The following is a 23256-nucleotide window of genomic DNA, read 5'->3' as shown; positions in this document are numbered from 1 at the left end:
AGTGAACACTGATTTCTTTTCACCCCTTTTACTTTACTGTTGCAGTCAATTTTTAAAAACACTTTTGATTGTTTTGTTGTAGAACAGGCGAGTCCCTGTGGTTTTTAATGGGGTTTTCCATTCCCCTGACAGTGCTAATTGGCTCTCATTTTCCTCAGGGTAAAGTCTCAGTTATGAAAGATGACCCTCTGATTTCAAGGTGGGCAGCTAGAGAGGCAGCTTAGGGAATCTGTTGCAGAAAAGGAGGGTTGTAACCCAAACAAGTCTTCTCATTCTGATACCATCTTTCTTCTTATCTTATGTCACAGAGCAACAAAATTGGAAACTTTAGCATAGTGCACACTGTCGTCTTGATTTTTTTTATTATACTACTGAATTATGTACAAAGCTATGAATTTTATTAAAATACTGGAAAGCTAATAGTGAAAGTTGTATATTGTTTTACGACACTAAAGGGAGAAAAGAAACCAATTCAGGCTTTGGAAGACTGAATAATGGGAAAGTAAGCCAGCTGCCACCTTGTGTCGTAGTAGACGGAACAGAGGCAGATTACTTCTTCCTGGGTATTTGCCTCTTTCCGTCTCTGTCTTTATATCCTCCATGTGGTTGCCTCATCATAGGTTTGACCAAGCTCTTGAGCCACCATCCAAGTCCATCTCCCCCACAGACACACAGAGGTTGTGTCATGATCTGATATTTGTCTCATGCCACATTCTCAGCCTACCTTTTAAACTAAGCTCATCAATAAAAATTAATGTAGGTTGGCTGGCACCGTGGCCTAGTGGTTAAGTTCAGCGCATCCCAGGTTCGGTTCCTGGGCGCAGACCTACACCACTAGTCAGCGGCCATGCTTGGTGGCGACCTACATGCAAAATAGAGAAAGACCGGCACAGATGTTAGCTTAGGGCAAATCTTCCTCAACAAAAAAATAAAATAAATAGTGTAAAGTGCTAATATGACAGAATAAGTATGCACTTTAGCTGCTGTGTCTAACTTATTCGTGATTCTGATGGTTACTTCTTTAGGCATAAAGAAATATTTTGGAATTGGTGATGAGGGCTCTTAAATACCTACTGGGGGCCAGGAAGGGGTAGGTGGGGTGAGGTAGGGAGTATATATATCTAGCGTGGCCTATAGATCAGCCAGCCACACTCATATGCAGTAATTAAGCAGTAGCTAAGTTGTTGTCAGTTTTTATTATGGACATGACAGTAATAGCCCCTGCTTGTCATTTGTACTTAAGCAGTATAGATTTATCAGCCTCTTCTTATTGGTGAATAGCTTTATCTCTGTTTCTATTTTGTCTTGACCATTCTGTTAAACATCAGGTACCTTCTAGTTGTTTCATTCTCAGTCTGGACTTTGTGTCCTTATACCATGTTTAGCATGGCATGAAATTGATTACATATTACATATGATACAACTTTAATTCTTAGGTCTGTATACTCAAACATGTTAAAAGTGGAGTTTCCCTTTGAAACTTGGGGTAGTGAAAGTATAGGCATAAATATAAAATTTTTTAAAAAATCATTGCCTTCTAATTAGAATTGCTCAATATCTTTCCTCTAGGCTTTGGAAAGCATTTTGGCAAGTGAACGTTTACCATTTTCCTGCCTTAGAAACATCACTCAGACTTTAATGGACACTTTAAAAAGTCAAGGTAAGGAGCTGGCCAAGTGGCTTAGTGGTTAAGTTCTCCTGCTCCACTTCAGCACCCCAGGGTTCTTGGGTTCAGATCCTGAGTGTGGACCTACACACCACTCATCAAGCCGTGCTGTGATGGCATCCCACATACAAAATAGAGGAAGATTAGCACAGGTGTTAGCTCAGGGACAATCTTCCTCAAGCAAAAAGAGGAAGATTGGCAACAGATGTTAGCTCAGGGCTATTCTTCCTCACCAAAAAAAAAAAAAAAAAAAAATCTTGCACTATGCTGGGAATAAACCAAACACTATTGTTGAGAATCCATGAAATCATCACTAGTTTCAAGTTCTACCTATTAATGAGATTCCTAAAAATTTCAAGTATTTAGTATGCTAAGTTTTATTATGGCCATAACAGCTTACATAATATTTGAGTTTACTGTATCCTGAGTAAGAGTTCTTGGGGATTTTCAATGTCTGCCTTTTTAAAGAATAAATATTTGGTTTTTTATTAGATATAAGTATTTAAATTATCATACAAAAATGTATGATATAGAAAGTGAGTATTTTTCCAGCATTAATCTTGAAAAAAACCTGATTGATGGAGCACATTAAGTGGGATTCTATTTTTGGTCCCTTTGCCAGGCTTTCTCGAGGCTACATCTGTCACAGTCCACAGTTTCTGGTAGGATTATGGTATCTTTGTCGACCACAAGAACAGGAAGAGCCAGGCAGCTTTCTGTCTGTCTGTCCTCAGCGTGGGAGCATAACAGGCAGCATGTGGGTTATGGGAAGAGGGAGAACATTTTCAAAGCTGTTTCCAGATCCTTTCTTTAAATTTGAGTATTTCACTAAGGAGTTCTTTTTTCTTTCTTTTTCTTTTTTTTTTTTTCCCCTTACCATTAGACCATCTTACTTAAAAATTTAGACATTTTGCCATGATGGAAAAATTGTCTTTGCCTTATTAATCTGTTGTAGCTTAAGCATCCAAATATTTAATAAAATAGAACATCAGGGAATTATATAATAGTATTGAGATTTAATGAAAGAAAAGCCTTTTTATGAGTCTGTTAAATATATCTCTTTAATGTGTTTTTTTCCTCCCTTTTAGAGCTTGAGTCTGTTGATGAAGGATTGCTACAGTTTTGTGCCAATAAACTGAAATTACTTCATCTTTATGAGTCTGTCAGTCAATTAAATTCCCTTGATTTTCATTCAGACACGCCATTCTCTGATAAGGTGAGTAATCCCATTACTTATTATACAAAATAATCTCTTTGATTATTTTTAACTTTTTTAATTGGTAGTAAAGTAGTAAGAAAATTAAGAATTTTTATAAAATGTAAAAGTATGTTTTCTTTTCAAGACCCCCTGCTGACTCTGTGCCTTACTGCTAAATTTATATTTATGCTAGAATATTGAATTGTATTGTTAATCCATTTTTGCTACCCTAGAAGAATTTGGTTTTTCTCAATTTGTCTTTTGAGGTTCTTACGGTACAATTTCTAGACCAGATTTGACAATTAAAATATATTCTGTTCACTGAAGTAGCAAAACTTTAATTTCTTTTAAAGAAAAAAAAATGGTTCTGCCAAACAGAAGAGACCAGTTTTTCTATGTTGTCATTGTTAGCAAACTCATACAGCTTGCTCTGTTGTGTACTACATAATGAAATACATTTAAAAGATATTCTATCTTACATCAGAGTGTTTAAGCTAATTACAGTCGTGTGCCACATAGTGCTGTTTTAGTCAACGACGGACCACATATACGGCAGAGGTCCCATAAGATTAGTACCATACAGCCTAGGTGTACGGTAGGCTGTACTATCTAGGTTTGTGTAAGAGCACTCTACTATGTTCGCACAACGACAAAATCACCTAATGACGCCTTTCTCAGAACATATCCCGTCGTTAAGTGATGCATGACTACACAGTTCTACGTTTGTGTTCCACAAAACATGTTCTATGTTTGTATTCCACAAAACATGAACGAGTGACAGCACCTTGTGAGCTTTCTTACAGTGCAGCATTGCTCCTTTCTGAAGAGTGTATACAAAATTCTTACTTTCCAGGCAGAGAAATGAAGCTTCCTTAATAGAGAATGGGGAGAAATACTGTCCTCTCTTCTCCTCAGATCACTGTGTGACCGTGGCCAGGTCACCTGGCTTCACGGCCTCATGTCTTCTACTTACCTAAAGGAAAATTATTACTAAGATGATTTTAGTGATTTGTCAAGTCACTAGTAATGCTTTAAAAAAATTATCTGGTATATCTGAAAGTTAATTGAGGTTTAAAGTGGAAGCCTTTTATTTTAAATATACATACATGAATAAAAATTTTTAAACAGAAAAATGGGAGAATTTTTCTCTCTCTAATGGAAACAGCTTGCACATTCTAACATCTTTTTTATCTTTGGGATTATAGGTGGAATTTATAAAGCATTTTAATAATCTATTCATAATAATATTCTGTGATTGCCTTTATAAATGACAAGGCCATTTTTTCAGGGCCCTGTTTTTCTGTCTACTTCAGCAATAGTGTAAGATCATTCAAGTAATAAGAAAGTTCAAGTTGATTAAGCTATGTTTACATGATTCCCTTGGCATTTCATAGATTTTTCAATGCCTAATTTTTTCATAAGATCGAAACTTGCTCCCTGCTAAAGACAGGTAAATATACATCATTAATAATCCCACACAGAGTTCCTTTCCACTTGATAGCCCCATATAGTGTGCAAAGATAAAAGAATTATAGAATTTTAAAAATCAGTTGGCAGATTGTTCTTTTTTATTTTTTAATTTTTAAAGCACTTTTTAAGAATTAAAGCCGTATTTTGCTGTAGACTTGTTTAGATCCTTCAGAAAGCATGCAGTCAGCTTCTAGGCTGAATGGCTAATTTTGTACATATGAAACTAAAACGCAGACCTGAATTAATGCATTTTTGCTGTCTGTGGACATAGTTCATGAGTTCCCCTTATGACTTCAGTATAGCATTTAACTGCTGGTATGTACTCAGTAGCATTTTGCAGTTTACTTCTTGTTTTAAAAAACAGCAGCCTTAAATAAATAAATAAAGCTGCTCTGGTTTAAGAATGCAGCTTTAATTATGTAGCACAGGGGGAGAAAGTTTTGCTTGCTATGCAAATTTATGATCTGTTACGTGCTCGTGCGTGTGTGTAAACTTGCCCCTAATTTAGAAAAATAATAGTACTATCAAGAGATGTTTCTGCACATATGGCCTGTAAAAATAGTTTGAAAGGCTGGCAACTTGTATCTGTGACTTCTCAATCTCTGAATCCCAAGAGCCACACAGAGGATCTGCGTGTAGATACAGTGAGATTGTTCTCCAGTGTTTTTATTTGATAGCGTTTATGTTGCTTAATAAATGTGTTCAATTTCTTATTGAATAGCTCTTTAGTTTCCTCAGAATCACAAGAGTTGAAGTTGACAACCTTTTAATTTTTTTTCTGATTACACAATATCTTTAAAATTCAAACATTTCAAGAAACTTTCTAAAAATGATACTTTTAGCAATATGTAATGTTTCAAGATGAGTTTATTTAAATAACCTCCCAGTCATGAACTTGAGAGTAAAGTTTTAGACAGAGTGCATTGTAGCTACCACAGTCATTAAAAAGTTATCTTTTGCTCATGGTCTTGCGTTTCATTCAGATGATGGGGTTGACACATATGGCAGATTCGTGGAAAGAAACGTGGTTGATTGAGGACTTTTTTTTTCTATTTTTAAGGACTTGGCTGTGTTACTAAGGCTTGATGAAAAAGAACTCCTTCAGCTCCAGGCATTATTAGAGAAATATAAACAAGAGAACACCAAGACTACTGTCCGATTTTCTGTTGACAAGGATGGTGTGCTGCCTGTAAAAACATTCCTGGAATATTTAGAATATGAGAAAGATGTGATCAACATAAAGAAGATAAGCGAAGAGGAATATGTGGCTTTAGGTAGGGAGAATAAGAAACTGCTCTTTGAATCCTCGCTCTTCTAGATGAAAGCCTGGAAGGGGATCCCAGCATCTCAAAGATTCAGTTTGTTTTGAAATTAAATTAACCAAGGAATTTAAGGTATATTTTCCAGTCAACAGTAGATACCCTGGATGTATAGCTTCTATGTCATGAAAGTTGTGTTAATAAGTGTGCTTAAGAAACAGTGTTAGACATGTGATGATTTGCCTTCTGCTTTCATAAATCGAGCAAACTGAACCATTACTTTCCCTTCTCTCCTGTTGTTTTGCAACTCTGGGGATCTAGATTGCAACTCAGCAAGATCGTTAGTCCAAATGGTAAGCAGTCGTTGGTTAATGCGTTCTGTTTTTGTGTCACTAGGGAGTTTCTTTTTTTGGAAGTGTTTGCATGGAGAAAGCTCCACTGAGGACATGTGTCACACTTTGGAGTCGGCTGGACTTAGCCCTCAGCTGTTGTTGGTAAGGTTTCTTGTTGCTAGATGCTATCTTTCTTGCTAATGTCATCCAGAAGTGTCAGTCCTTTTTTTACCACTGGCTAAAGCATATCGTAGAACATACATGAAAACTTTCTAAAAATGATCCAAGAAGTTTATAATCACCATTTTTAACTGGATAATATTATTTTATTTTTCTCATTCCCTGTAAATTATAACAAGCATATTCTATAATTGGCCTAAAATAAATTTAGAATCTGACATGGATGCATGTATTTACAATGGACCGTGGTCATCAGTAAAAATGTTCATATTAGAACTAAAAAAGATCTTATTTAGAGAACAAAGTTTCCTTAAAGTAATATAGAATTATCAAACATTCCAAAACTTTGTCTATATGTTAGGATTTAATCTCTGTGCTGTAACAAATATAAATAAAAGAATCATCCAATGGAAAAACTACACTAAATTTTAGTCCTTTCTGAAAAGGGCAGGGGAAGTTACCCCACCATCATCAGTTCTCCACTTTACCACCCCCACATGTACACACATATACATACTCTTTCGCACCCCCACTCACATCTTATATTTTGGCCAGGATTTAGGCATTCTGCCCCTATGAACTTATTGAGTGTGTTAATGCATTGTTTTAATTGAATGTTTAAGTTCTTTAAAAATGCATTTTATTCTTCTTCACTACGCAGTATATATGTCAGGAAGTAAAGCAGTTAAAGATACACATAGGATGTACGTGGATGTTTATAAGCAGCTTTATTCATAATAGCCAAAAACTGAAAACCACACGAATGCCCTTCAGTCTGTGAATGGTTAAGCAAACTGTGGTGCATCCTTACCATGGACTATCACTCAACAATAAAAAGAAATGAACTATTGACATGCTCAGCAACTTGAACGAACCTCAAGGAAAATATGCTGAGTGGAAAAAAGCCAATCTTAAAAAGATGCATATTGCATGATTTCATTTTTGTAACAGTCGTGAAATAGCACAATTACGGAGATGCAGAACAGATTAGTGGTCGCCAAAGGGTAGGGATGAGTTGGAGGAGGAGATGGGTGTGGCTCTAAAGGATTAACACAAGGGAGTCTTTTTCTTTTTTTTAAAGGTACTCAAATACATCTCAATTTTATTAGGATCTTCTATACACACATTGTTTGCCACTGAAAACTGAAAGAGCACAAAAAATTGTTAGAATTCAAATTTTTGAATCATGCTCTAGCCAAACCACCCAGTGTTTTCTTTACATTCTTTCCACAGGAGTTACTTTGCTTCAAATTCTTGATGTTGGGTTTCATCGTACTGACTTCAGGCTTCTAAAACACAGGCAATACTTGAGACATCTTACTGCTTCTTTGGGTCAAATCAAGAAGTTAAAGTATATTGAAGTCATTCAGATGCAGACTACATAGATTCCTTATAAATTACTGGTATCGAGGTAGAAGAGAGATGCAAGAAAAGAAGACATCATAGAACTTGTATTACAGATTATCAAAATACTGGTGTACAGTCCATCTGAGCATAGCTTTCCCAAGCTGTTGCATAATGATCCTAAAATTACTAGCAAGAATAAGGTTTGTGGCTCAATCAGCTCTGTGTGATAATTATCCTCCATGCTAGTATTCTCAAAAAGATCTCGATGATACAGGCAATAATGACAGCTACATCTAAATCTTTGAGTTCTTGATTGAACCTCAATTTCATGGTTCTCTTTGAAGCACAGGAAGTTGGCTAGAGTAGCAGTATTTAATAATTTGTATCATCCTTTGCATCCTTTCTTTCCGAGCAGTTAACAGTGTCCTTACTTCCCTTCTCCTGTAGGGTATGCCATCACATAACCCCTAAAATTTCTTTTCTCTGTCAAGCTATTTGGGTAGACATTCTGGTACAAGGGGAGGGAATTTGGTACTAGGGTTGAGAGTCTAGTTACTAAGGTTCTTTGTTAATGCTTCTGAAATAGGTGGCGAGGCAACTGGATCTTCCTGGGACTTTTCTTCACTGGGCATCTGAGAGGACTCCAGGGTCCAGGTTGGGTTAACTTTGATGAGTCCATTGGAAGTTTAGTCACAGCTTGAAGCTCTTCCTAGATCTTTGGGTTGAGTAGAAGGTGATGGGCAAAACTCTCCAATTGCTACAGAGTAGCCTGGCAAGAACTATGTAGCCTAGAAAGAGTGAGAAAAACTCAACTCCAACAAACTGTGATGAGAGAAAGAAGTAACCGAGGGAGTCCTGTACTGATGGTCTAGTTGAGTGTCTTGATGGTGATGATCATGCAAAGCTACACGTGAGATAAATTTGCATGCACACCCAAATGAGTGCATGTATTGCCTGTGAGATTTGAGTGAGTTCTATGGATTTTACCAGTGTCGATATCTTGGTTTTGATATTGATATTGTGTTGTAAGATGTTAACATTAGGGGAGGCTGTGAGAAGGGTGCCTAGGACTTGCCTGTGCGTGTCTTTGTGCCACAGTGAATCTAAGTTAAAAAGAAAGGAGACAAGTATTCAAAGTTGAGATGCTTAAATAAGATGAATACACAATACTTCTTATTTTACATTGTGTTTAATCAATATCAATGAAATTTTGTTGTCTGCTTTAAATCTTGGGTTTCTAAAGAAACACTTGAAAAAAATGAACTTCAAACCTTACCTCAAGCCATATTTAAAAATTAGGTCAAAGTGAAACATAAATATAAGAATTAAAACTACAAAACTTACAGGAGAAAACATAGGAGAAAGCTTGGTTTAGGCAAATATTTCTCAGGACACAAAAAGCATGAACTGTAAAAGAAAAATAACTGAAAAAATTATGCTTCATCAAAATTCAAAACTTCTGTTTTTTTAAAAGGCTCTGTTAAGAAACTGAAAAGGCAAGACTTTTTTTCAAATCTGATAAATAAATTGTATCCACATTATACAAAGAATTAGTACAACTCATTAAGACAAACAATACAATAAAAAAAAATCAAGATTTGCACAGACACTCATCACCCAAAAATATACCTAAACAATGGCAAATAATCTCCTGAAAGATATTCAACATCATAAACCTTTAGGGAAATGCAAAATAAAATCACAGTGGTCTCTTTCCCAAGAGAAATGACTAAAATTAAAAAAGACTCATCTTACCACAGGTTGATGAGGATGTGGAGCAGACAGAACTCTCAGCACAGCGGATGGAGATGCAAATTAATATGACCACTTTGGAAAACAGTTTGAAAGTTCTTATAAAGTTGAACATAGATTTACCATAAAATCCGACAATTTCACTCCTACGTATTTATCCAAGAGGAATGAAAATATATGTTCACATCGACTTGGACTGAATATTTACCCCAGCTTTATTTATAATAGCCCAAACTTGATATAACTCAAAGATCCACCAACTGATAAATGGATAAATAAATTACAGTATATCCATACAATGGAATGACCTACTGATATGTAAAATAACGTAAGGGAGTGTCAGAAGCATTATACTGAGTGAAAAGACCCAGAAACAAAAGACTACCTGCTGGACGATTTCAGTTACATGAAATACTAGAATAAGCAAAAATATAGTGACAAAGGAGATGAACATTTGCCAGGGGATGAGGGTGGGGGTTGGAAACTGACCACAAAGAGGCACAAGGGGAGCTTTTGATGGAGACGTACTTCATCGTGTTTATGGTGTTGTTTACCCAACTTAAAATTGGGGAATTTTATTCTAAATATATACATTATACTGTAATAAAGTGATATGTATTTATGGGAAATTTCCCTACTTGAAACTCATATGGCTGTGATCTGTAAGTATATTATTGTGCTATAAAATGGGTTATAATTTTAAATTAAATTATTTTTTAAAAATCATCTAAATCTGGGAGACTGTTTCACACATTCCAGATGATTGATCTCTTTTCCCATTGCTTTTCCCAGAGGAAGATTTTATGGCTGGGTTTCATTTTTTAAGTATTATATCAACAGCTGAATGCTTTTAAGCAATCTTGTAGTTTTTAAAAATCCTATCGTGAGTGCAGAGTAATAAGGCATTTTCACTTAAAGCATGTAATTAATAGTCGTGAATGGGAAAGGAAGGGGGAACTTCTCTGAAAAAAAATACAAAGCCCAAGAATTAAAGTGAGAAATTGAATGTATAATAAAACAAGCTTTTTAAAAAGGCTGCTTGGTCATCGTGGTCACATCGATCAGAGGAAATGGGAGCCCACACCCTCAGGCCTTTCCTAAGCCCTCTGGCCTTGGGAAGATAAAGCGCAGGGGTACTGTGCATTCTGCTTACATCTTGCTCATTCCCAGAGCAGTTAGTGCAAGTGTCAAAACAGACCAATAACGTCTTCCTGAGTTATTCAATTTCAAGTAGTTTTTAAAGAGAATAAACAAACTTCTATTGTATTAAAAGCGTAACAGACTTTTAGATACAGAAATCATGAATAAACAGTGATGTCTTTCAGCAAAATATGTTATTAGTGTTATAAAGACAATCTGATTGACATGCTCATTCTTCCTCTTCTTTTCTGATTATTTTCTGAAAATTTTAAATGGTAATTTTATTGGAATTATGTTCATGAAGAAACTTGGTATTTATAATCTAGGTTGTAGAAGTTTTTACGTTTAGAAAGATTTCTAGATGTACTATACCCACAAATTTTTCGGTAAAACTTTCATTTGATTTAGTCACTCTTTTGCTATATTAGTATGATTCATAGACAACAGCTGATAGTTTTTCACAACACTTAAAACTTTATAATTATCTTCAGTGGAATTTTACCAAGTTTTAGCTTCTGTAACCTAAGACGAACCCCAGTTTTCAGGAAAGACTAGAAAATAAGGCTTCTCCTAGAGACTGACAAAATAGGGTTTTTTAAGTGTAGACAGGCAGGGCTAGCAGGTGGCTCGCTCCTGTCCTCCGCCAGCGTTTCCACTGAGGGAAGGAGCAGAGCTTTTAGGATGGCAGTGTTATAGGAGGACACTTGGCAAAAGGCGAAGGTCGTTAGGTATTAGAAGCATCAACCAACGCCTCATAGGATTTTTTGTTTCATTCTTAGGTACAGGTTTTAACATCTTAGTTACTACTTAACTTAGAACAGAGGCATTAACTAAATTTCCTCTGAAGATTTCTATTATTCAAAATCTCTTACTCACATTTCATCTGGTAATATGTCAGTATGTGACATTTATTTATATGTGAAATAATTCACATTTACAATATGTGAATCGGTGATATGACTGTTCACATTCTGAATAATATAGTGTGACATTATTTGCTATGATGTTTTGAAAGGATATCTTATTTTGTATTTACTAGTTATAGAATAGTTACCTTCCATATACTGTCTTTTCCTGTTGTGTGTGTATGTGTGTGTGTTTCTATGCGGTAGCTCAATTTATGTCTGTATTCTCTTCTTTGATTATTTTTCTTCTTTCACCTCCATTTTTTCTAAAGTTTAAAGAAATCTGTTGCCTGTAAGTGATTCTAAAATTGTATCATTGTGCCCTGATGGTTCCCATGGCATCCTGTCTTTCACATTCTATGTGTTTTGACCTTCTATATCAAACAAAAGCTTAATTGATTGGAATTTTTAAAGTTTGTTTAAAAAAAAACACTGTAGGTTATAAGCCAAGATTACCTGGTTGGACGAGAGATAAAGAAGGGCTGACCTAGGAAGAGATGGGGAAGAGGAGTTAAGCAGAGGAACAGGTTCTTTTCGTTTGTTTCAGAATTTGCTAAAGGTCGTGGTGCACAGGGGGAGTGGTTAGTTGGAGAGAAAAGTAGAAGAGCTCATAGTGTGAAGAGAGATCCAGGGCATGGTGTTTAATTTGTCTAAATATAATTTAGTCTAAAATAAGCCTTTGGGTTGCCAGTCTTTATGAACACTTTGAAACTTTGTTGCTGGTGGGGACATGAGTCAAGCTTTGAGAGACACTGAACCCATTAGTGTGTTTAGAAACCCGGTGTACTCTTAAAATAAGTCCTGGTCACACATTTTGTGCCTAAAATTAATCAGAACGAGTCCAATGGCAACTTGAATAGTGAACCTAAACGATAAATTCTACTGTCCCCCCTCCTTGCCTTTTGATTTGCTTCACAGCATATGTGCGTACAAACCCCGAGAGTAATTTCCAGTTGATAATGGAATGTCTTTGTTGCCTACTCAGGTAACCAGTTTTTTCAGCCTGCCCTAGTGATTACAAGCAGCAGTGTTGTATGAGGCTAAGAGGAAGTCTCGAAGAGAGGGACTAACCTTGATAAATGGATGTGGTCAGTCAAAATCTGTGGGCTACACAGGATGTTGTGTGACAAGTGGAATGAACATGGGATCACATGATCCCATTTTTGTAAAACAGTGACCCCCACCTTCTGTCCCCCCTCCATAGTACTCTTGTGTCTATACTTAGAAAGCCCTAAGTGCCATTATTTGGACATAGTAAGCTCTGTATAACTTTTAGCATTTATTGTTGATAACATTCTCATTGTTTTATGAATATGAGGAAAAATATGAAAGGACAAATTTGGTTGTAAAAAATAAAAAGGTTTCTGGATGGGATGAAATAGAAAGGGGGCTGACGTGGGGAGAGACGTGGCAGGGTTAAAGAAAAATTAAAAAGAGGGAGAAATAGAAGACTTCACTTTAAAAACTGTGTTTTTATATTTGTAAAAGTTATGTACATATATAAAGCTATATGTACATGTACGCACATACATATGTACTACTTTTTAGAGCGAAAAAAGAAGATGTGTGAGAATCAGGCAGATCTCGTTCAGACTGTAGTTCTAACTCATTAACTGCATGGTGCTGGGTTAGTTATTTTTCCTTCTCATCGTTTGTAAAACCTGCGTCATCGTCCCTGCCACGAGAGGTTGTCAGGACAAAATGAGGTGACACGCGTGTCAAGTACTTATCATAGCTCCTGGCCCATAGCTCATTCTCATAAGTTAATTTCCTTCACACACTTCTTCAACTTCCTACTCTTATGAATTTTTGCAAATTGTTTATACTAATACATTTAAGCTGATAGTCAACCTTTTGTTTGAGAGCTTTTTATCACTGAAGGTACTACGGATTATAAGCAATCAAAGCCTCTCACAGACACCAGTATTCACAGATGTGGCACCATGCCATTAAACTTGTCATTATCCCAGACTTATCTGTGTACAAATTTGTAAATTTTAAGAGGTTTCCACTCAAAGTAGATATGCTGGTTCATAGGCATCTTAAAAGTCACTTATGTTGATTTAAGTGTTTTTGTTTAAAATCTGTTTCTCATGATTTGTTAGTGACTTAAAATTTGGAGTTTGATAGTTTTACATACTTCTTCCCTACTGCCAAGTCTGCAGTGCCTTGGTGTGGCCAAGGTGAGGGCAGGGTTCACAGCTCCAGATCCTCCCTCTCTCCTCCAGTCTCCTCCTACAGCTGAGTGGCCCCTCACCAATCTATAGGGAATCCATGCTAGTGTGGTAGTGTCCTTACTGGTGATATGCTCCTAATAGAGGCTCGAACTGAAGGCAGTGCCTAACCCAAAGAAGACATGGAAGTGGCGGAATTTAGATGTCTGACAGATGTTAAAGAATCTCTTAGGTAGACACAGTACCTTGTTCTGCCCCTCATGTTACGTGACATAACAAGTAACCACTTATTTCCCAACCCAAAAGACGGAATCACTCATATACACACATGTGCTCTCTAGAAAAGTACAAGATTTTCTTTATGTGAAATACTCTTTTAGACTGAAAGAGATTTAAATTTGATTTCAGTCTCTGCTCCTGAGTGTTTGGCTTTCTAAGGAAAAAGATATTTTGGACAAACCGCAGTCTGTCTGCTGTCTTCATACGATGCTGTCCCTCCTGAGCAAGATGAAAGGTAACGTGCCCGGGGATGCCAGGTCGTGGTTCCGAGTTCTCAGGAATGTGGGCTGCTGCTCTCAGAAGCAAAGCTTAGAGTTTGAAACACCACAGAAGCGGGGAGGAAAGATCATTTCTCCTAACAGAAGGAGATGACAATGCACAAAACATTTCACTAGAGAGATTCTTTATTAATAGAAAGCTCTTAATGCATTCAAAGTACTTTATGAAAATTAAATTTATACTATGTCATCATCATTGTGTCAAAAATGTGATGTGAGCCATGAATGCCTTTTCTTAAGTCAGTGAGGTAAATCGAATGGGCTTTGGTGGAGATAGTCCTTTTCTTATTATTTTTGGCATGATTAGAACACTAACCTATCATATGAAAACGTCCAGTAGTATTCAGCAGTGATGAAAATATTCCAAACAGGGATTTAACGTTGATTCAGGAGCAAGACGACTAGCACAGCACAAATAATGGAGTATACATGTTCTGAATAAAATAGATTGCAGATTGATCTCCCAGGTCATTCAGAAGTGCACACACATCTATGGGGAGTATTGTTTTAACCTTAGTTTAGTGTGAAAGATTGGACAAAAAACAAATTGGCGAACGAAGAGTTTCTTTTTTAACTTCTCCCCTTTGCCTCTAGTGGCCATCGATGAGACCTGGGATTCCCAGTCTGTGTCCCCTTGGTGGCAGCAGATGCGCACAGCCTGTATCCAGTCTGAGAACAACGGAGCTGCTCTGTTATCCGCGCATGTTGGGCATTCTGTGGCCGCACAGATATCCAACAACATGACGGAGAAAAAGGTAAGTGGGCAAGGGGGCAGCTTTGATCTGGATCTTTCCAGGTGGCTAAGGGACTGCTGCTCCGTTTCTGGGGCGACATTGCCTGTAGTGTTGTGGAGCATCTAGAATTTGACGTGTGTGTCCATCAGGTTCTTGTTTGTCTTTCTCGGGGGGAAGGGTGCTGCCCTTAATTTGCTTACTCAGACAACATGCTACTTGAATTTAGCAGTCGCCACAGGGCCTAAGAGGAAAACTGGAGTTGGAGTACAGAGATCTGGCTCTCTGCCAATAGCTGCTGATTTGCGGTGAGCCCCTTCAAATGAGTCTGTTTCCTCATGCAAAATTGAGCAGGGTTAGACTGCATTATTTCTCACGTTTTTTCTGGCTCTAAAGTTCTACCATTATATTTATAACTTCCTTTTATAAGCATAGATTGTTTTTGGCATGTGGCATTGAATAACTCAAATGAAAGTTTCCCATTGACCTTTGTTCTGTGGTTTTTCATCTCTTGAAGACACAAGTTTATTTAAAAAAAAAAACAAAAAGACTAACATCCCTTATATCTTCTGGTAGATCACATCGTTTTTACCAGGGAGCTATTGCATTAAAGTGGAGGAGACGCTTAAATGGGTCTGTAGAGATTCACTCAGCGTTGTCAGTCTCAGTTTGCAGGCTAAATTTAATATCACTAGCTTAAGATGTTTATAGTAATGGAGAGAGAAGAAATTTGAGACACATATTTTATGTTAGCCAGTGCATTCTGAAAAAATAGCCGTATCTTGGTCCAGATAGAAAAAGCTGTAGCTGTCGTCAAGGATGGCCCTGAAAACTTTTGGAGCCTTGAACGTTGGTTGAATCAGGTGTATTACTGCAGGTCCTTTGTAAATGTCCAGACTCCATCATCATTGCCCCTAAATCTCCAGTCTACTCCTGACTCCTATGTTTCACCCAGCCAAGTAGTAATAATTGTGAAACAGCATCTGTTTGTTGCTTTGTGATATGTCCTGACTGTCCGTCAGTGTTTGAGTTAAAAGCTCATTCTAGTTAATGTTGATTCAGAATCTCTGCCAGAGTCATCACCGGTGCCTTCTCTGTTAGTTTTCCCAGACAGTTTTGGGTGCTGATTCGGAGGCCCTCACAGATTCCTGGGAGGCCCTTTCTCTCGACACTGAGTACTGGAAACTCCTGCTGAAACAACTGGAGGATTGTCTCATACTTCAGACGCTGCTTCACAGCAAAGCAAACATGCAGACCGCCAATGTGTCCTCACTGCAGACTGAGCCACTCCCGAGGCTTTCTGTTAAAAAGCTTTTAGAAGGAGGCAAAGGTAACCTGAAGTTTATTTGAGCATTTGTATCTATATGTCTATATTTATATAATATAGGCTTTTTTTTTAGTAGAAATGAGGGAAAGAATAAGGAAAGAGACATACACTCAGATTTTTAAAATGAGTAAATAACCAACCACGTACTTCTTCTCAGTTACTCTTCTTAAAGTATGATCCTATCCGTTCCCTGCTCAGGAGCTCCCAGCAACTTCCCCCGCCTTGCAGAGTCAGCAACCCTTCTCAGAGAATGGTCAGAGCACCTCCAGAGCCCTCCCTTTCCAGCCTCCTGTCTGTCTGAGGCCAGACTTCCCTCTAGTATTTCAACCCAAGCAGCAGATCACAGGAGATGGGATGCGGAAGCTGATCGGAGAATCCAGACATAGGCTGGACGTTCAAGAGAGCTGCAGAAGTGTAGTGCCACTCTTCTCACTAAATATCGTTTTTTTGCTTTGGGAAATATAATTATTTTCATAAAATATTAACATGTAATGGGCTCATTTTTATTTTAAAATGAGATAATAGTTTTTAAATTTCTCAGTTTTAATTTCTAATACTATAAATATTGGTAAATGTAACTCACAAGCTCCAGTTCTTTGGGGTCGTCAATAATTCTTGAGTTTAAGAGACTAAGAAGTTCGAAGACTGCTAGAACAAAGTGTGAACTCTTAAGCCTGCTCTCCAAGAACTTTTGACTTTGAATCCAACCCATTTTTCCGTTTCTTGCTTGCTTGTTGCTAGATTTAGAGTTCAGATGAAGCATCTGTGTGATTCCCCATCTCTGGATCTGAGCCCGTCGTCTTCCCTTTCCCCGCCTCTCCCACGCATGGATTCTCAGTTTTACTCATCTTTCAAGGCCCAGCGGAAATGCTGCCTCCTCCAGGAAACCTCTCATGATCCACTCACTGCAGATTTTCTCTTCTTCCTCCTCATTCCACAGAACTTTATACCTCCTTTCTGATGGGTCACTTTTTCCTGTCCTGGAGTCATGGGGTTCCTGTGCTTAGATCTTGCAGGACCATAAGCATCTTAAATCTTGAATCATCTTGGCATACTCCCTCTTCTTCCCAGCAGTCCTGTGGGGCATTTGATACTGGAATGAGTGTATTTCTGGGTTTATAAATACCCAGGAATTTATCGATTTTTGTTTGGTTAGCTCATTTTCTCATTATTTATAATACTTGTAAAAATTTTTAGCTGTAAATTCACTGCACTCTGTGCTGCCACCTGGTGAAACTGTAGGAACAGCATTTTAATACTAACCTAAGCAATGGGGGCTTGCTTCCAGAGTAAGAGTAATCAGATGATTTAGAAGCCAAACATAAGAAACTAGATCGCCCAGCACACTGCTCTCCTGTATTTTCACTGATGATTGTGATTTTACTGTGAAGCCTTCTCTTTGTGGAAAGGTTTTTATTTGAATCCAAACAAGAGGAAAAGTTTTGGTAAATTATAGAAGAATGTGTAGTTTGTTTTAGGTAGTAAATGAGACTCTTCATCTTGAATGTTTTCTGTTTGCATTTATACATTTTTGGACTGTATTGGTCACTGAAACATGGTATAGCATCCTCTTGTTGATTAGCTTTGCCATGGCTGAATTTTGGCCATAAATATCCTATAGAGGCAAATTAGTTGACTATTGAAAGTAATATTGCCCTAAGAAGCCTAGATAAATATCATGCTAATCCATCTGTTCTCACTGATGTTTAAATGAGAGTGTTTAAAGATGTACTCGCCCCTTCATCTTTGTTAGGTAAAGTATATTTTGAATTTGTGGGCCTAGAAGGTCTGTGGTACATAGACGTCTGTATGCATACTCATTGATAGTTACCTAACATTCTACCAGAGTGTAAAGGTATCAGATGGCGCACTTGCCCTCACCAGCTGAGTGGTATGTGATAATGCTACTGTGAGTCTTGTGGCTTTGGGGCATCACTTCCAGGCTTAAAACTGAACGTGGCTCTTCAGTCTGCTCACAAGGAGATGCGGATCGTTCACTGTATTGGCTCCCTTTGGCAAGCCCTGTAAATGTTCATTTTCTTTCTTGTCTCCAAACTATAGGTGGCATTGCAGACACCGTAGCCAAGTGGATATTTAAACAGGACTTCAGCCCTGAAATATTAAAACTGGCTAATAAAGAAAGAGATACAGAAAACCCAGATGAGCCTAAAGAAGGTATTAAAAGAGGTTTATTTGAGATGTCAGAGGTAGAGATGGACCTGGGAGCCATTCCAGGTAATACCTAACTACAGAGAAACGTGAAATCCGGAGTGGACATTTGGCTGTTGTCAGTAAGGAAAGACTACACCCTCCCTCTCTTCTGACTTGCAGACTTGCTGTGTTTAGCCTACGAGCAGTTTCCGTGCAGCCTGGAGCTAGACGTGCTGCGCGCACATTGCTGTTGGGAGTATGTTGTTCAGTGGAATAAAGACCCAGAGGTGAGCTTCTCGTTACCTCTTTCGTGTTAATTCTGTGTCTGTGCTCATGCTATGCATACGTGAGACAGTTTAATGCAATGACTTGTTATAAACACCGGGTTGTTCCCCTGTGGGATGTCCGGATACTAGGAGCTGTGCTAGGGCCTCTCCAAGTGCCTTCCCTAAGGACTCGGCTGCGTCAGCAGCTGGGCCGGGATTTCAGCCTAGGTTTCTCTGTGTATAACACAGTGTGTTTTGCCCTCCTCCTAGTTAGATTGTAAGAAGTGTATTTTTTATTTCCTTTTGAGTTCCTGTATGAGACAGCGCCTACCGTCAGAAAATTCCTCATATTCTAGTCTTCATGATAAAAGCCTGAGGAAAGATCTGACGCCAACCCATGTCTGATTGTTAAGACAGGCCTGTATGGGTTCGTCACTTCTCTTACATTTGTCTCCGAAGAAGAATCAAGAAAGCCGTATTGCCTGCAGGGCTGACTCTAGTCCAGGGTTAGCGTTGTTGCCCTCTCGCCTCTGCATGGGCATCGTTTTCTTCCTCTTTTGGTAACCACACTTTCTCCCAGGGCATTCACAGTCAGGAAGCAGTGCAAGGAGAAGGCCCAGGCTGGGAGCAGGGGACCTGGATTTGGGTCCCAGACGAATTTCTGAACAAAAGTGTGGGTTTGGGCCAGTCACTGAATCTCTGAACCTGCTTTTTTCTCTCTCTACCGGGTTGGTGTTTTTGTTTTTGTTTTTGTTTTTTGCTAAGGAAGATTAGCCCTGAGCTAACATCTGTTGCCCAACTTCCTGTTTTTGTTTTTTGCTTGAGGAAGATTAGCCCTGAGCTAACATCTATGCCAGTCTTGCTCTATTTTGTATGTGGGTTGCCACTGCCACCATGGCTGACAAGTGATGTAGGTCTGCGCTGGGGATCCAAACCTGTGAACCCAGGCTATGGAAGCAGAGTGTGCCAAACTTAGCCACTAGTCGAGGAGGCCAGCTCCCAGAGTGTGCCAAACTTAGCCACTAGTCGAGGAGGCCAGCTCCCTCCACCACTTTTTTTTTTTTTTAAGATTTTATTTTTTTCCTTTTTCTCCCCAAAGCCCCCCAGTACACAGTTGTATATTCCTCATTGTGGGTCCTTCTGGGACGCCGCCTCAGCATGGTTTGACGAGCAGTGCCATGTCCGCGCCCAGGATTCGAACCAACGAAACACTGGGCCGCCTGCAGCAGAGCGTGAGAATTTAACCACTCCGCCACGGGGCCAGCCCCACCCCCACCGCTTTTTAATGATGAAGGTGCCAGCCCTTCAAGATTGATGGCAGGATCACCTAAGATGTAAAAACATGATGGCAAAACAAACTCTTTGCCAGTAAGTCCTTCACGTAGGCCTCCCTAGTCAGTGCCCTGGGAGATCATCCCTCTCAAATCAAAATTCTTCCCTTTATTGTCCTTAGATTATCAGGTTGCACGCTTGAAGAATAATCTCACTGGTGAACTAATTCATCCTCATAGATTAACGGTAACAATACTTTTCCTTCCTCCAAAAAAAAAAAAGTAATTATTTACATATTAAAAGAAGACAGTAACAGTAAGTGACTTTAGCATGGGGAACCCTCTTCAGTTGACTTCCCTCCAGCCTCAGTGGTAGTCGTAATTCGGCTCTCTACTTAAAGAGAGCCTACTTATTTCTCCTACATGAAAGACCTCTATGTATTCTTCCTACATGAAAAAAGAATGTTAGGACTTGAACAAGGACATAATAATTTCTAAAATCTGAGTAAATTAATTCCAGATTCAGGTCTAAGAAAGTGATATTTAAGGAAAAAACTCTTATTTTACAGCATTCATTTGTAAACCAAAGGCTGTTTGCATTGTGGACACAGACAGAGCTGAGCTCAAGCTCCTTGCCACTGCTTATTAGCTGTGTGACCTTTAGCAGCGTTTCTGATCCCTCTGCTCTCAATTTTCTCCTTAAAGTAAATGAGGGATATATAGCACTAGCTATTTCGAAGGATGCATGCATAGTATCTGGAATTTTAATTAGTGTTATCATCATCTATTATTAGGATTGTTTACATTTAGAATAAGTGGCCATTTTTCTTGTTTGTTATTTTTTCCTGTTAAATATTTATCTCCTTGCCTCACCCAACCCCTGTCCCAATCCCGCCATTTTACTCACACAGCTTATTATGCTCAAACCAACTGAAGTTCCCTTTGGGGAGTTTCCAACACCAGTATATGTTGGCACAGGGGATGCGTTTAATCTTTGTACAGGCCACAAAGTTATTTAGCCAAGACCTGGATAATTTGATCAGTTTTACATACTGTATTTGAATTTTAATATGTCAACCACCTTGATCAGGAAGAGTTGAAATTCAAACATCCCTCTGGTATTTCATATTTCCTTTCACTGCTTTCTCCTTGGCACTTACACTAACATAGCACACAGTTTACTTACATATTTATTCTCTAGCTACCTCACTAGAATGTAACCTTGGTGAGGGCAAGGGTTGGGTCTGTTTTGTTCATCACAGTATCCCGGGTACCTCGTGCATGGTAGATGCTTAATAAATATTTGTTGAGGAATGAATGAATGAATGATATTTGCAAAGAAGTTAACCGATTATTGTCAAATCTGTGTGAATTCAAGTATTTTTTGGAGAGAACACTACTGTGTTGTACAAACCACAGTAAATTGTGAATCCAGATGTCAGCATATATGACCTGGGGGTTTCTAGGAATCAATCACTGTATAGATAATGTGAATTTAAGACAGACAATTGACATTATCTTATAAAAAATTACTTTTTCCTAATAATTCCATGTTCTTATCACAACATTCTTGGGTAGCTTTATACAGACATTTATGTGAGAATTCTCCGTTTGTATGTGAAACGCCTATTAAATGATACGCTTTTTTTTCTTTCTTTCTTTTTTTCTCCCTGTATGTAAGGAAGCACGTTTTTTTGTTAGGTCAATAGAACACCTGAAGCACATTCTCAATGCACATGTTCAGAATGGTGAGTAAACAGGTGTTACAAACAGGACTGGTTGATTCAAAAGAGGCACGGATCTTTAAATTCACCTCCTGTTAATTTTTTCATTTGGTCCCGCCACCTGCCACATGACTGTGTATTGCCATATGCAAGGTGCTGGCTGTTTCAACGGTTTGGAGGAACGCTCTCCAGAAGGGGGCGGGGGGCAGTAATGATCACCTCCGTCCCCACCCATCAGTTTCCCAAGCTGACGAGTGTTCCTAGGTGTGAGTCAGGAGAATATTCTGCACGAATCAGTGATTCCACCTTTAGTTCACAGGTAGATAAGGAAAGAGGGATGGGCTGCTTAGGACTACAATTCCTGATGAAAAAGTCCAGGAGCCGGAACCTGATAATACTGTACCCCGGAAACTGCCTTGTGCTTCTTGTAGTAAATGTGCATCTTCTCCATTGGCTGCCATCCCATGGGGACTGCCGCTGTCTCCTTGCAAGAATGTTACAAATTGTTGTTGAAAAATTGTAAACAGGTTGTTGGTTCCATTTAATAGATTGATGGGTTCCCCTTCAGGAATTAGTGGAGGAGCTCAGCACCTCAACTTAGTAAGACGACTAAGTGGTGAGACTAGGTGTTGGGCCGGGTAGGAGGGGGATCGCCTTGATGTCTGTGTGGTGAATTCTTCGCCTGCACCACCTTCCTGCAGGTGGAATAAAGTCAGATTGCAGGAGTTCTAAAATGTTTCATTTTACTTGAAGGGAACTTGAAAATTATTTTATTTATTCGTCTCTTAGATTTTACCTTCTTCAAAGAAAAAAAAACATTTAAAGGGGTTCATTTGTAAAATATGGTCTCTAGAGTGTCCTGTCCTTATTGTTAAAATTAAATTACCTTCTGACTTCAGGCTAGGATTTCTCCCAGTTAGAGCTGTAGCCATTTGTACATTGAGGAAGCATCCTGGCTTCTTCACAGCCTTTGAAGCCTGTGTCACTCCTAGACACGGAAGCAGCTATGTGGTAATAATAATTACTACATATGAAAAAGATGTTTCACATGAAAAAAATCATTTGGTGGACATCGGGTTGTTTCTAGTGTTGGCCTACAATGACTGAAGCTGCTCTCAGTGCTGTTGAACACACCTTTTTATCCATTTCTGCAGAACTGCTGGGTCACAGGGTACACACATATTTAGCTCTAGTAGACACTTCCACACCGTTTTCCGAGTAGTCTTATCAATTTATTATCCCACCAGCAATGTATGAGCATTCCAGTTGTTTCTGTGTCATTGCCAACACTTGGTATTTTCATTAAAAAAAGAAAGTTAGCCTTTCTGTTGGTTGTGTAATGATATCTCTTTGTGATTTTAACTTATATTTCTCTCAAAACTGATGATTTTGAAAAAATATCAGTCTTTTCTTGTGCTTATTGGCCATTTGAATATCCTCTTATGCAGCCCAGTTCTGATACTTATTAAAGATAAAGGTTTTTAATTAATTTTATAAATATTACATAAGATATAAGAAATGATATCTAAATAACTAGCCCATGTAGTTTTATAAGCTTAAGGAAGACAGTAATTTATGTCTGATGAAAGTGGAAGTACACACATTCTACTTACTGCTTTGCCTTGACTTGCTCATAGGCATTGCGCTGATGATGTGGAACACATTCTTGGTTAAAAGGTTTTCAGCTGCTACGTACTTGATGGATAAGGTAAGGCAATTTTAAATTCCATGTACTGACTTCTTGTTTATTTGGTTCCCTTAAGTAATTGACTGATGTTAGAAAGATTGTTTACACTGGGCCTTGTT

General features: G+C 38.3%; 1 protein-coding gene across 3 annotated transcripts in view; it reads left to right on the top strand.

Annotated features, from left to right (window-relative positions):
- Positions 1 to 23256, top strand: part of RAB3GAP2 (RAB3 GTPase activating non-catalytic protein subunit 2) — a 100415-nt gene that overhangs the window by 64299 nt on the left and 12860 nt on the right. For 2 of the 3 annotated variants that reach the window (XR_006891042.1, XM_046678397.1), the window contains exons 18-28: positions 1570 to 1660; positions 2755 to 2882; positions 5395 to 5608; positions 5990 to 6087; positions 13832 to 13937; positions 14575 to 14735; positions 15813 to 16041; positions 18100 to 18273; positions 18370 to 18476; positions 21408 to 21474; positions 23088 to 23158. Coding sequence is in view for 2 of the 3 variants with exons in the window: in XM_046678397.1 (XP_046534353.1) it covers positions 1570 to 1660; positions 2755 to 2882; positions 5395 to 5608; positions 5990 to 6087; positions 13832 to 13937; positions 14575 to 14735; positions 15813 to 16041; positions 18100 to 18273; positions 18370 to 18476; positions 21408 to 21474; positions 23088 to 23158 (1446 nt within the window). In the remaining variant the exon portion in view is untranslated. The remainder of the gene's footprint in view (positions 1 to 1569; positions 1661 to 2754; positions 2883 to 5394; positions 5609 to 5989; positions 6088 to 13831; positions 13938 to 14574; positions 14736 to 15812; positions 16042 to 18099; positions 18274 to 18369; positions 18477 to 21407; positions 21475 to 23087; positions 23159 to 23256) is intronic. The other variant, XM_046678398.1, reaches the window with a different exon arrangement.

Source organism: Equus quagga, chromosome 12, assembly GCF_021613505.1.
Source record: "Equus quagga isolate Etosha38 chromosome 12, UCLA_HA_Equagga_1.0, whole genome shotgun sequence".
NCBI classification, from domain to species: Eukaryota; Metazoa; Chordata; class Mammalia; order Perissodactyla; family Equidae; genus Equus; species Equus quagga.
This window is presented reverse-complemented; position numbering and strand designations above follow the sequence as displayed.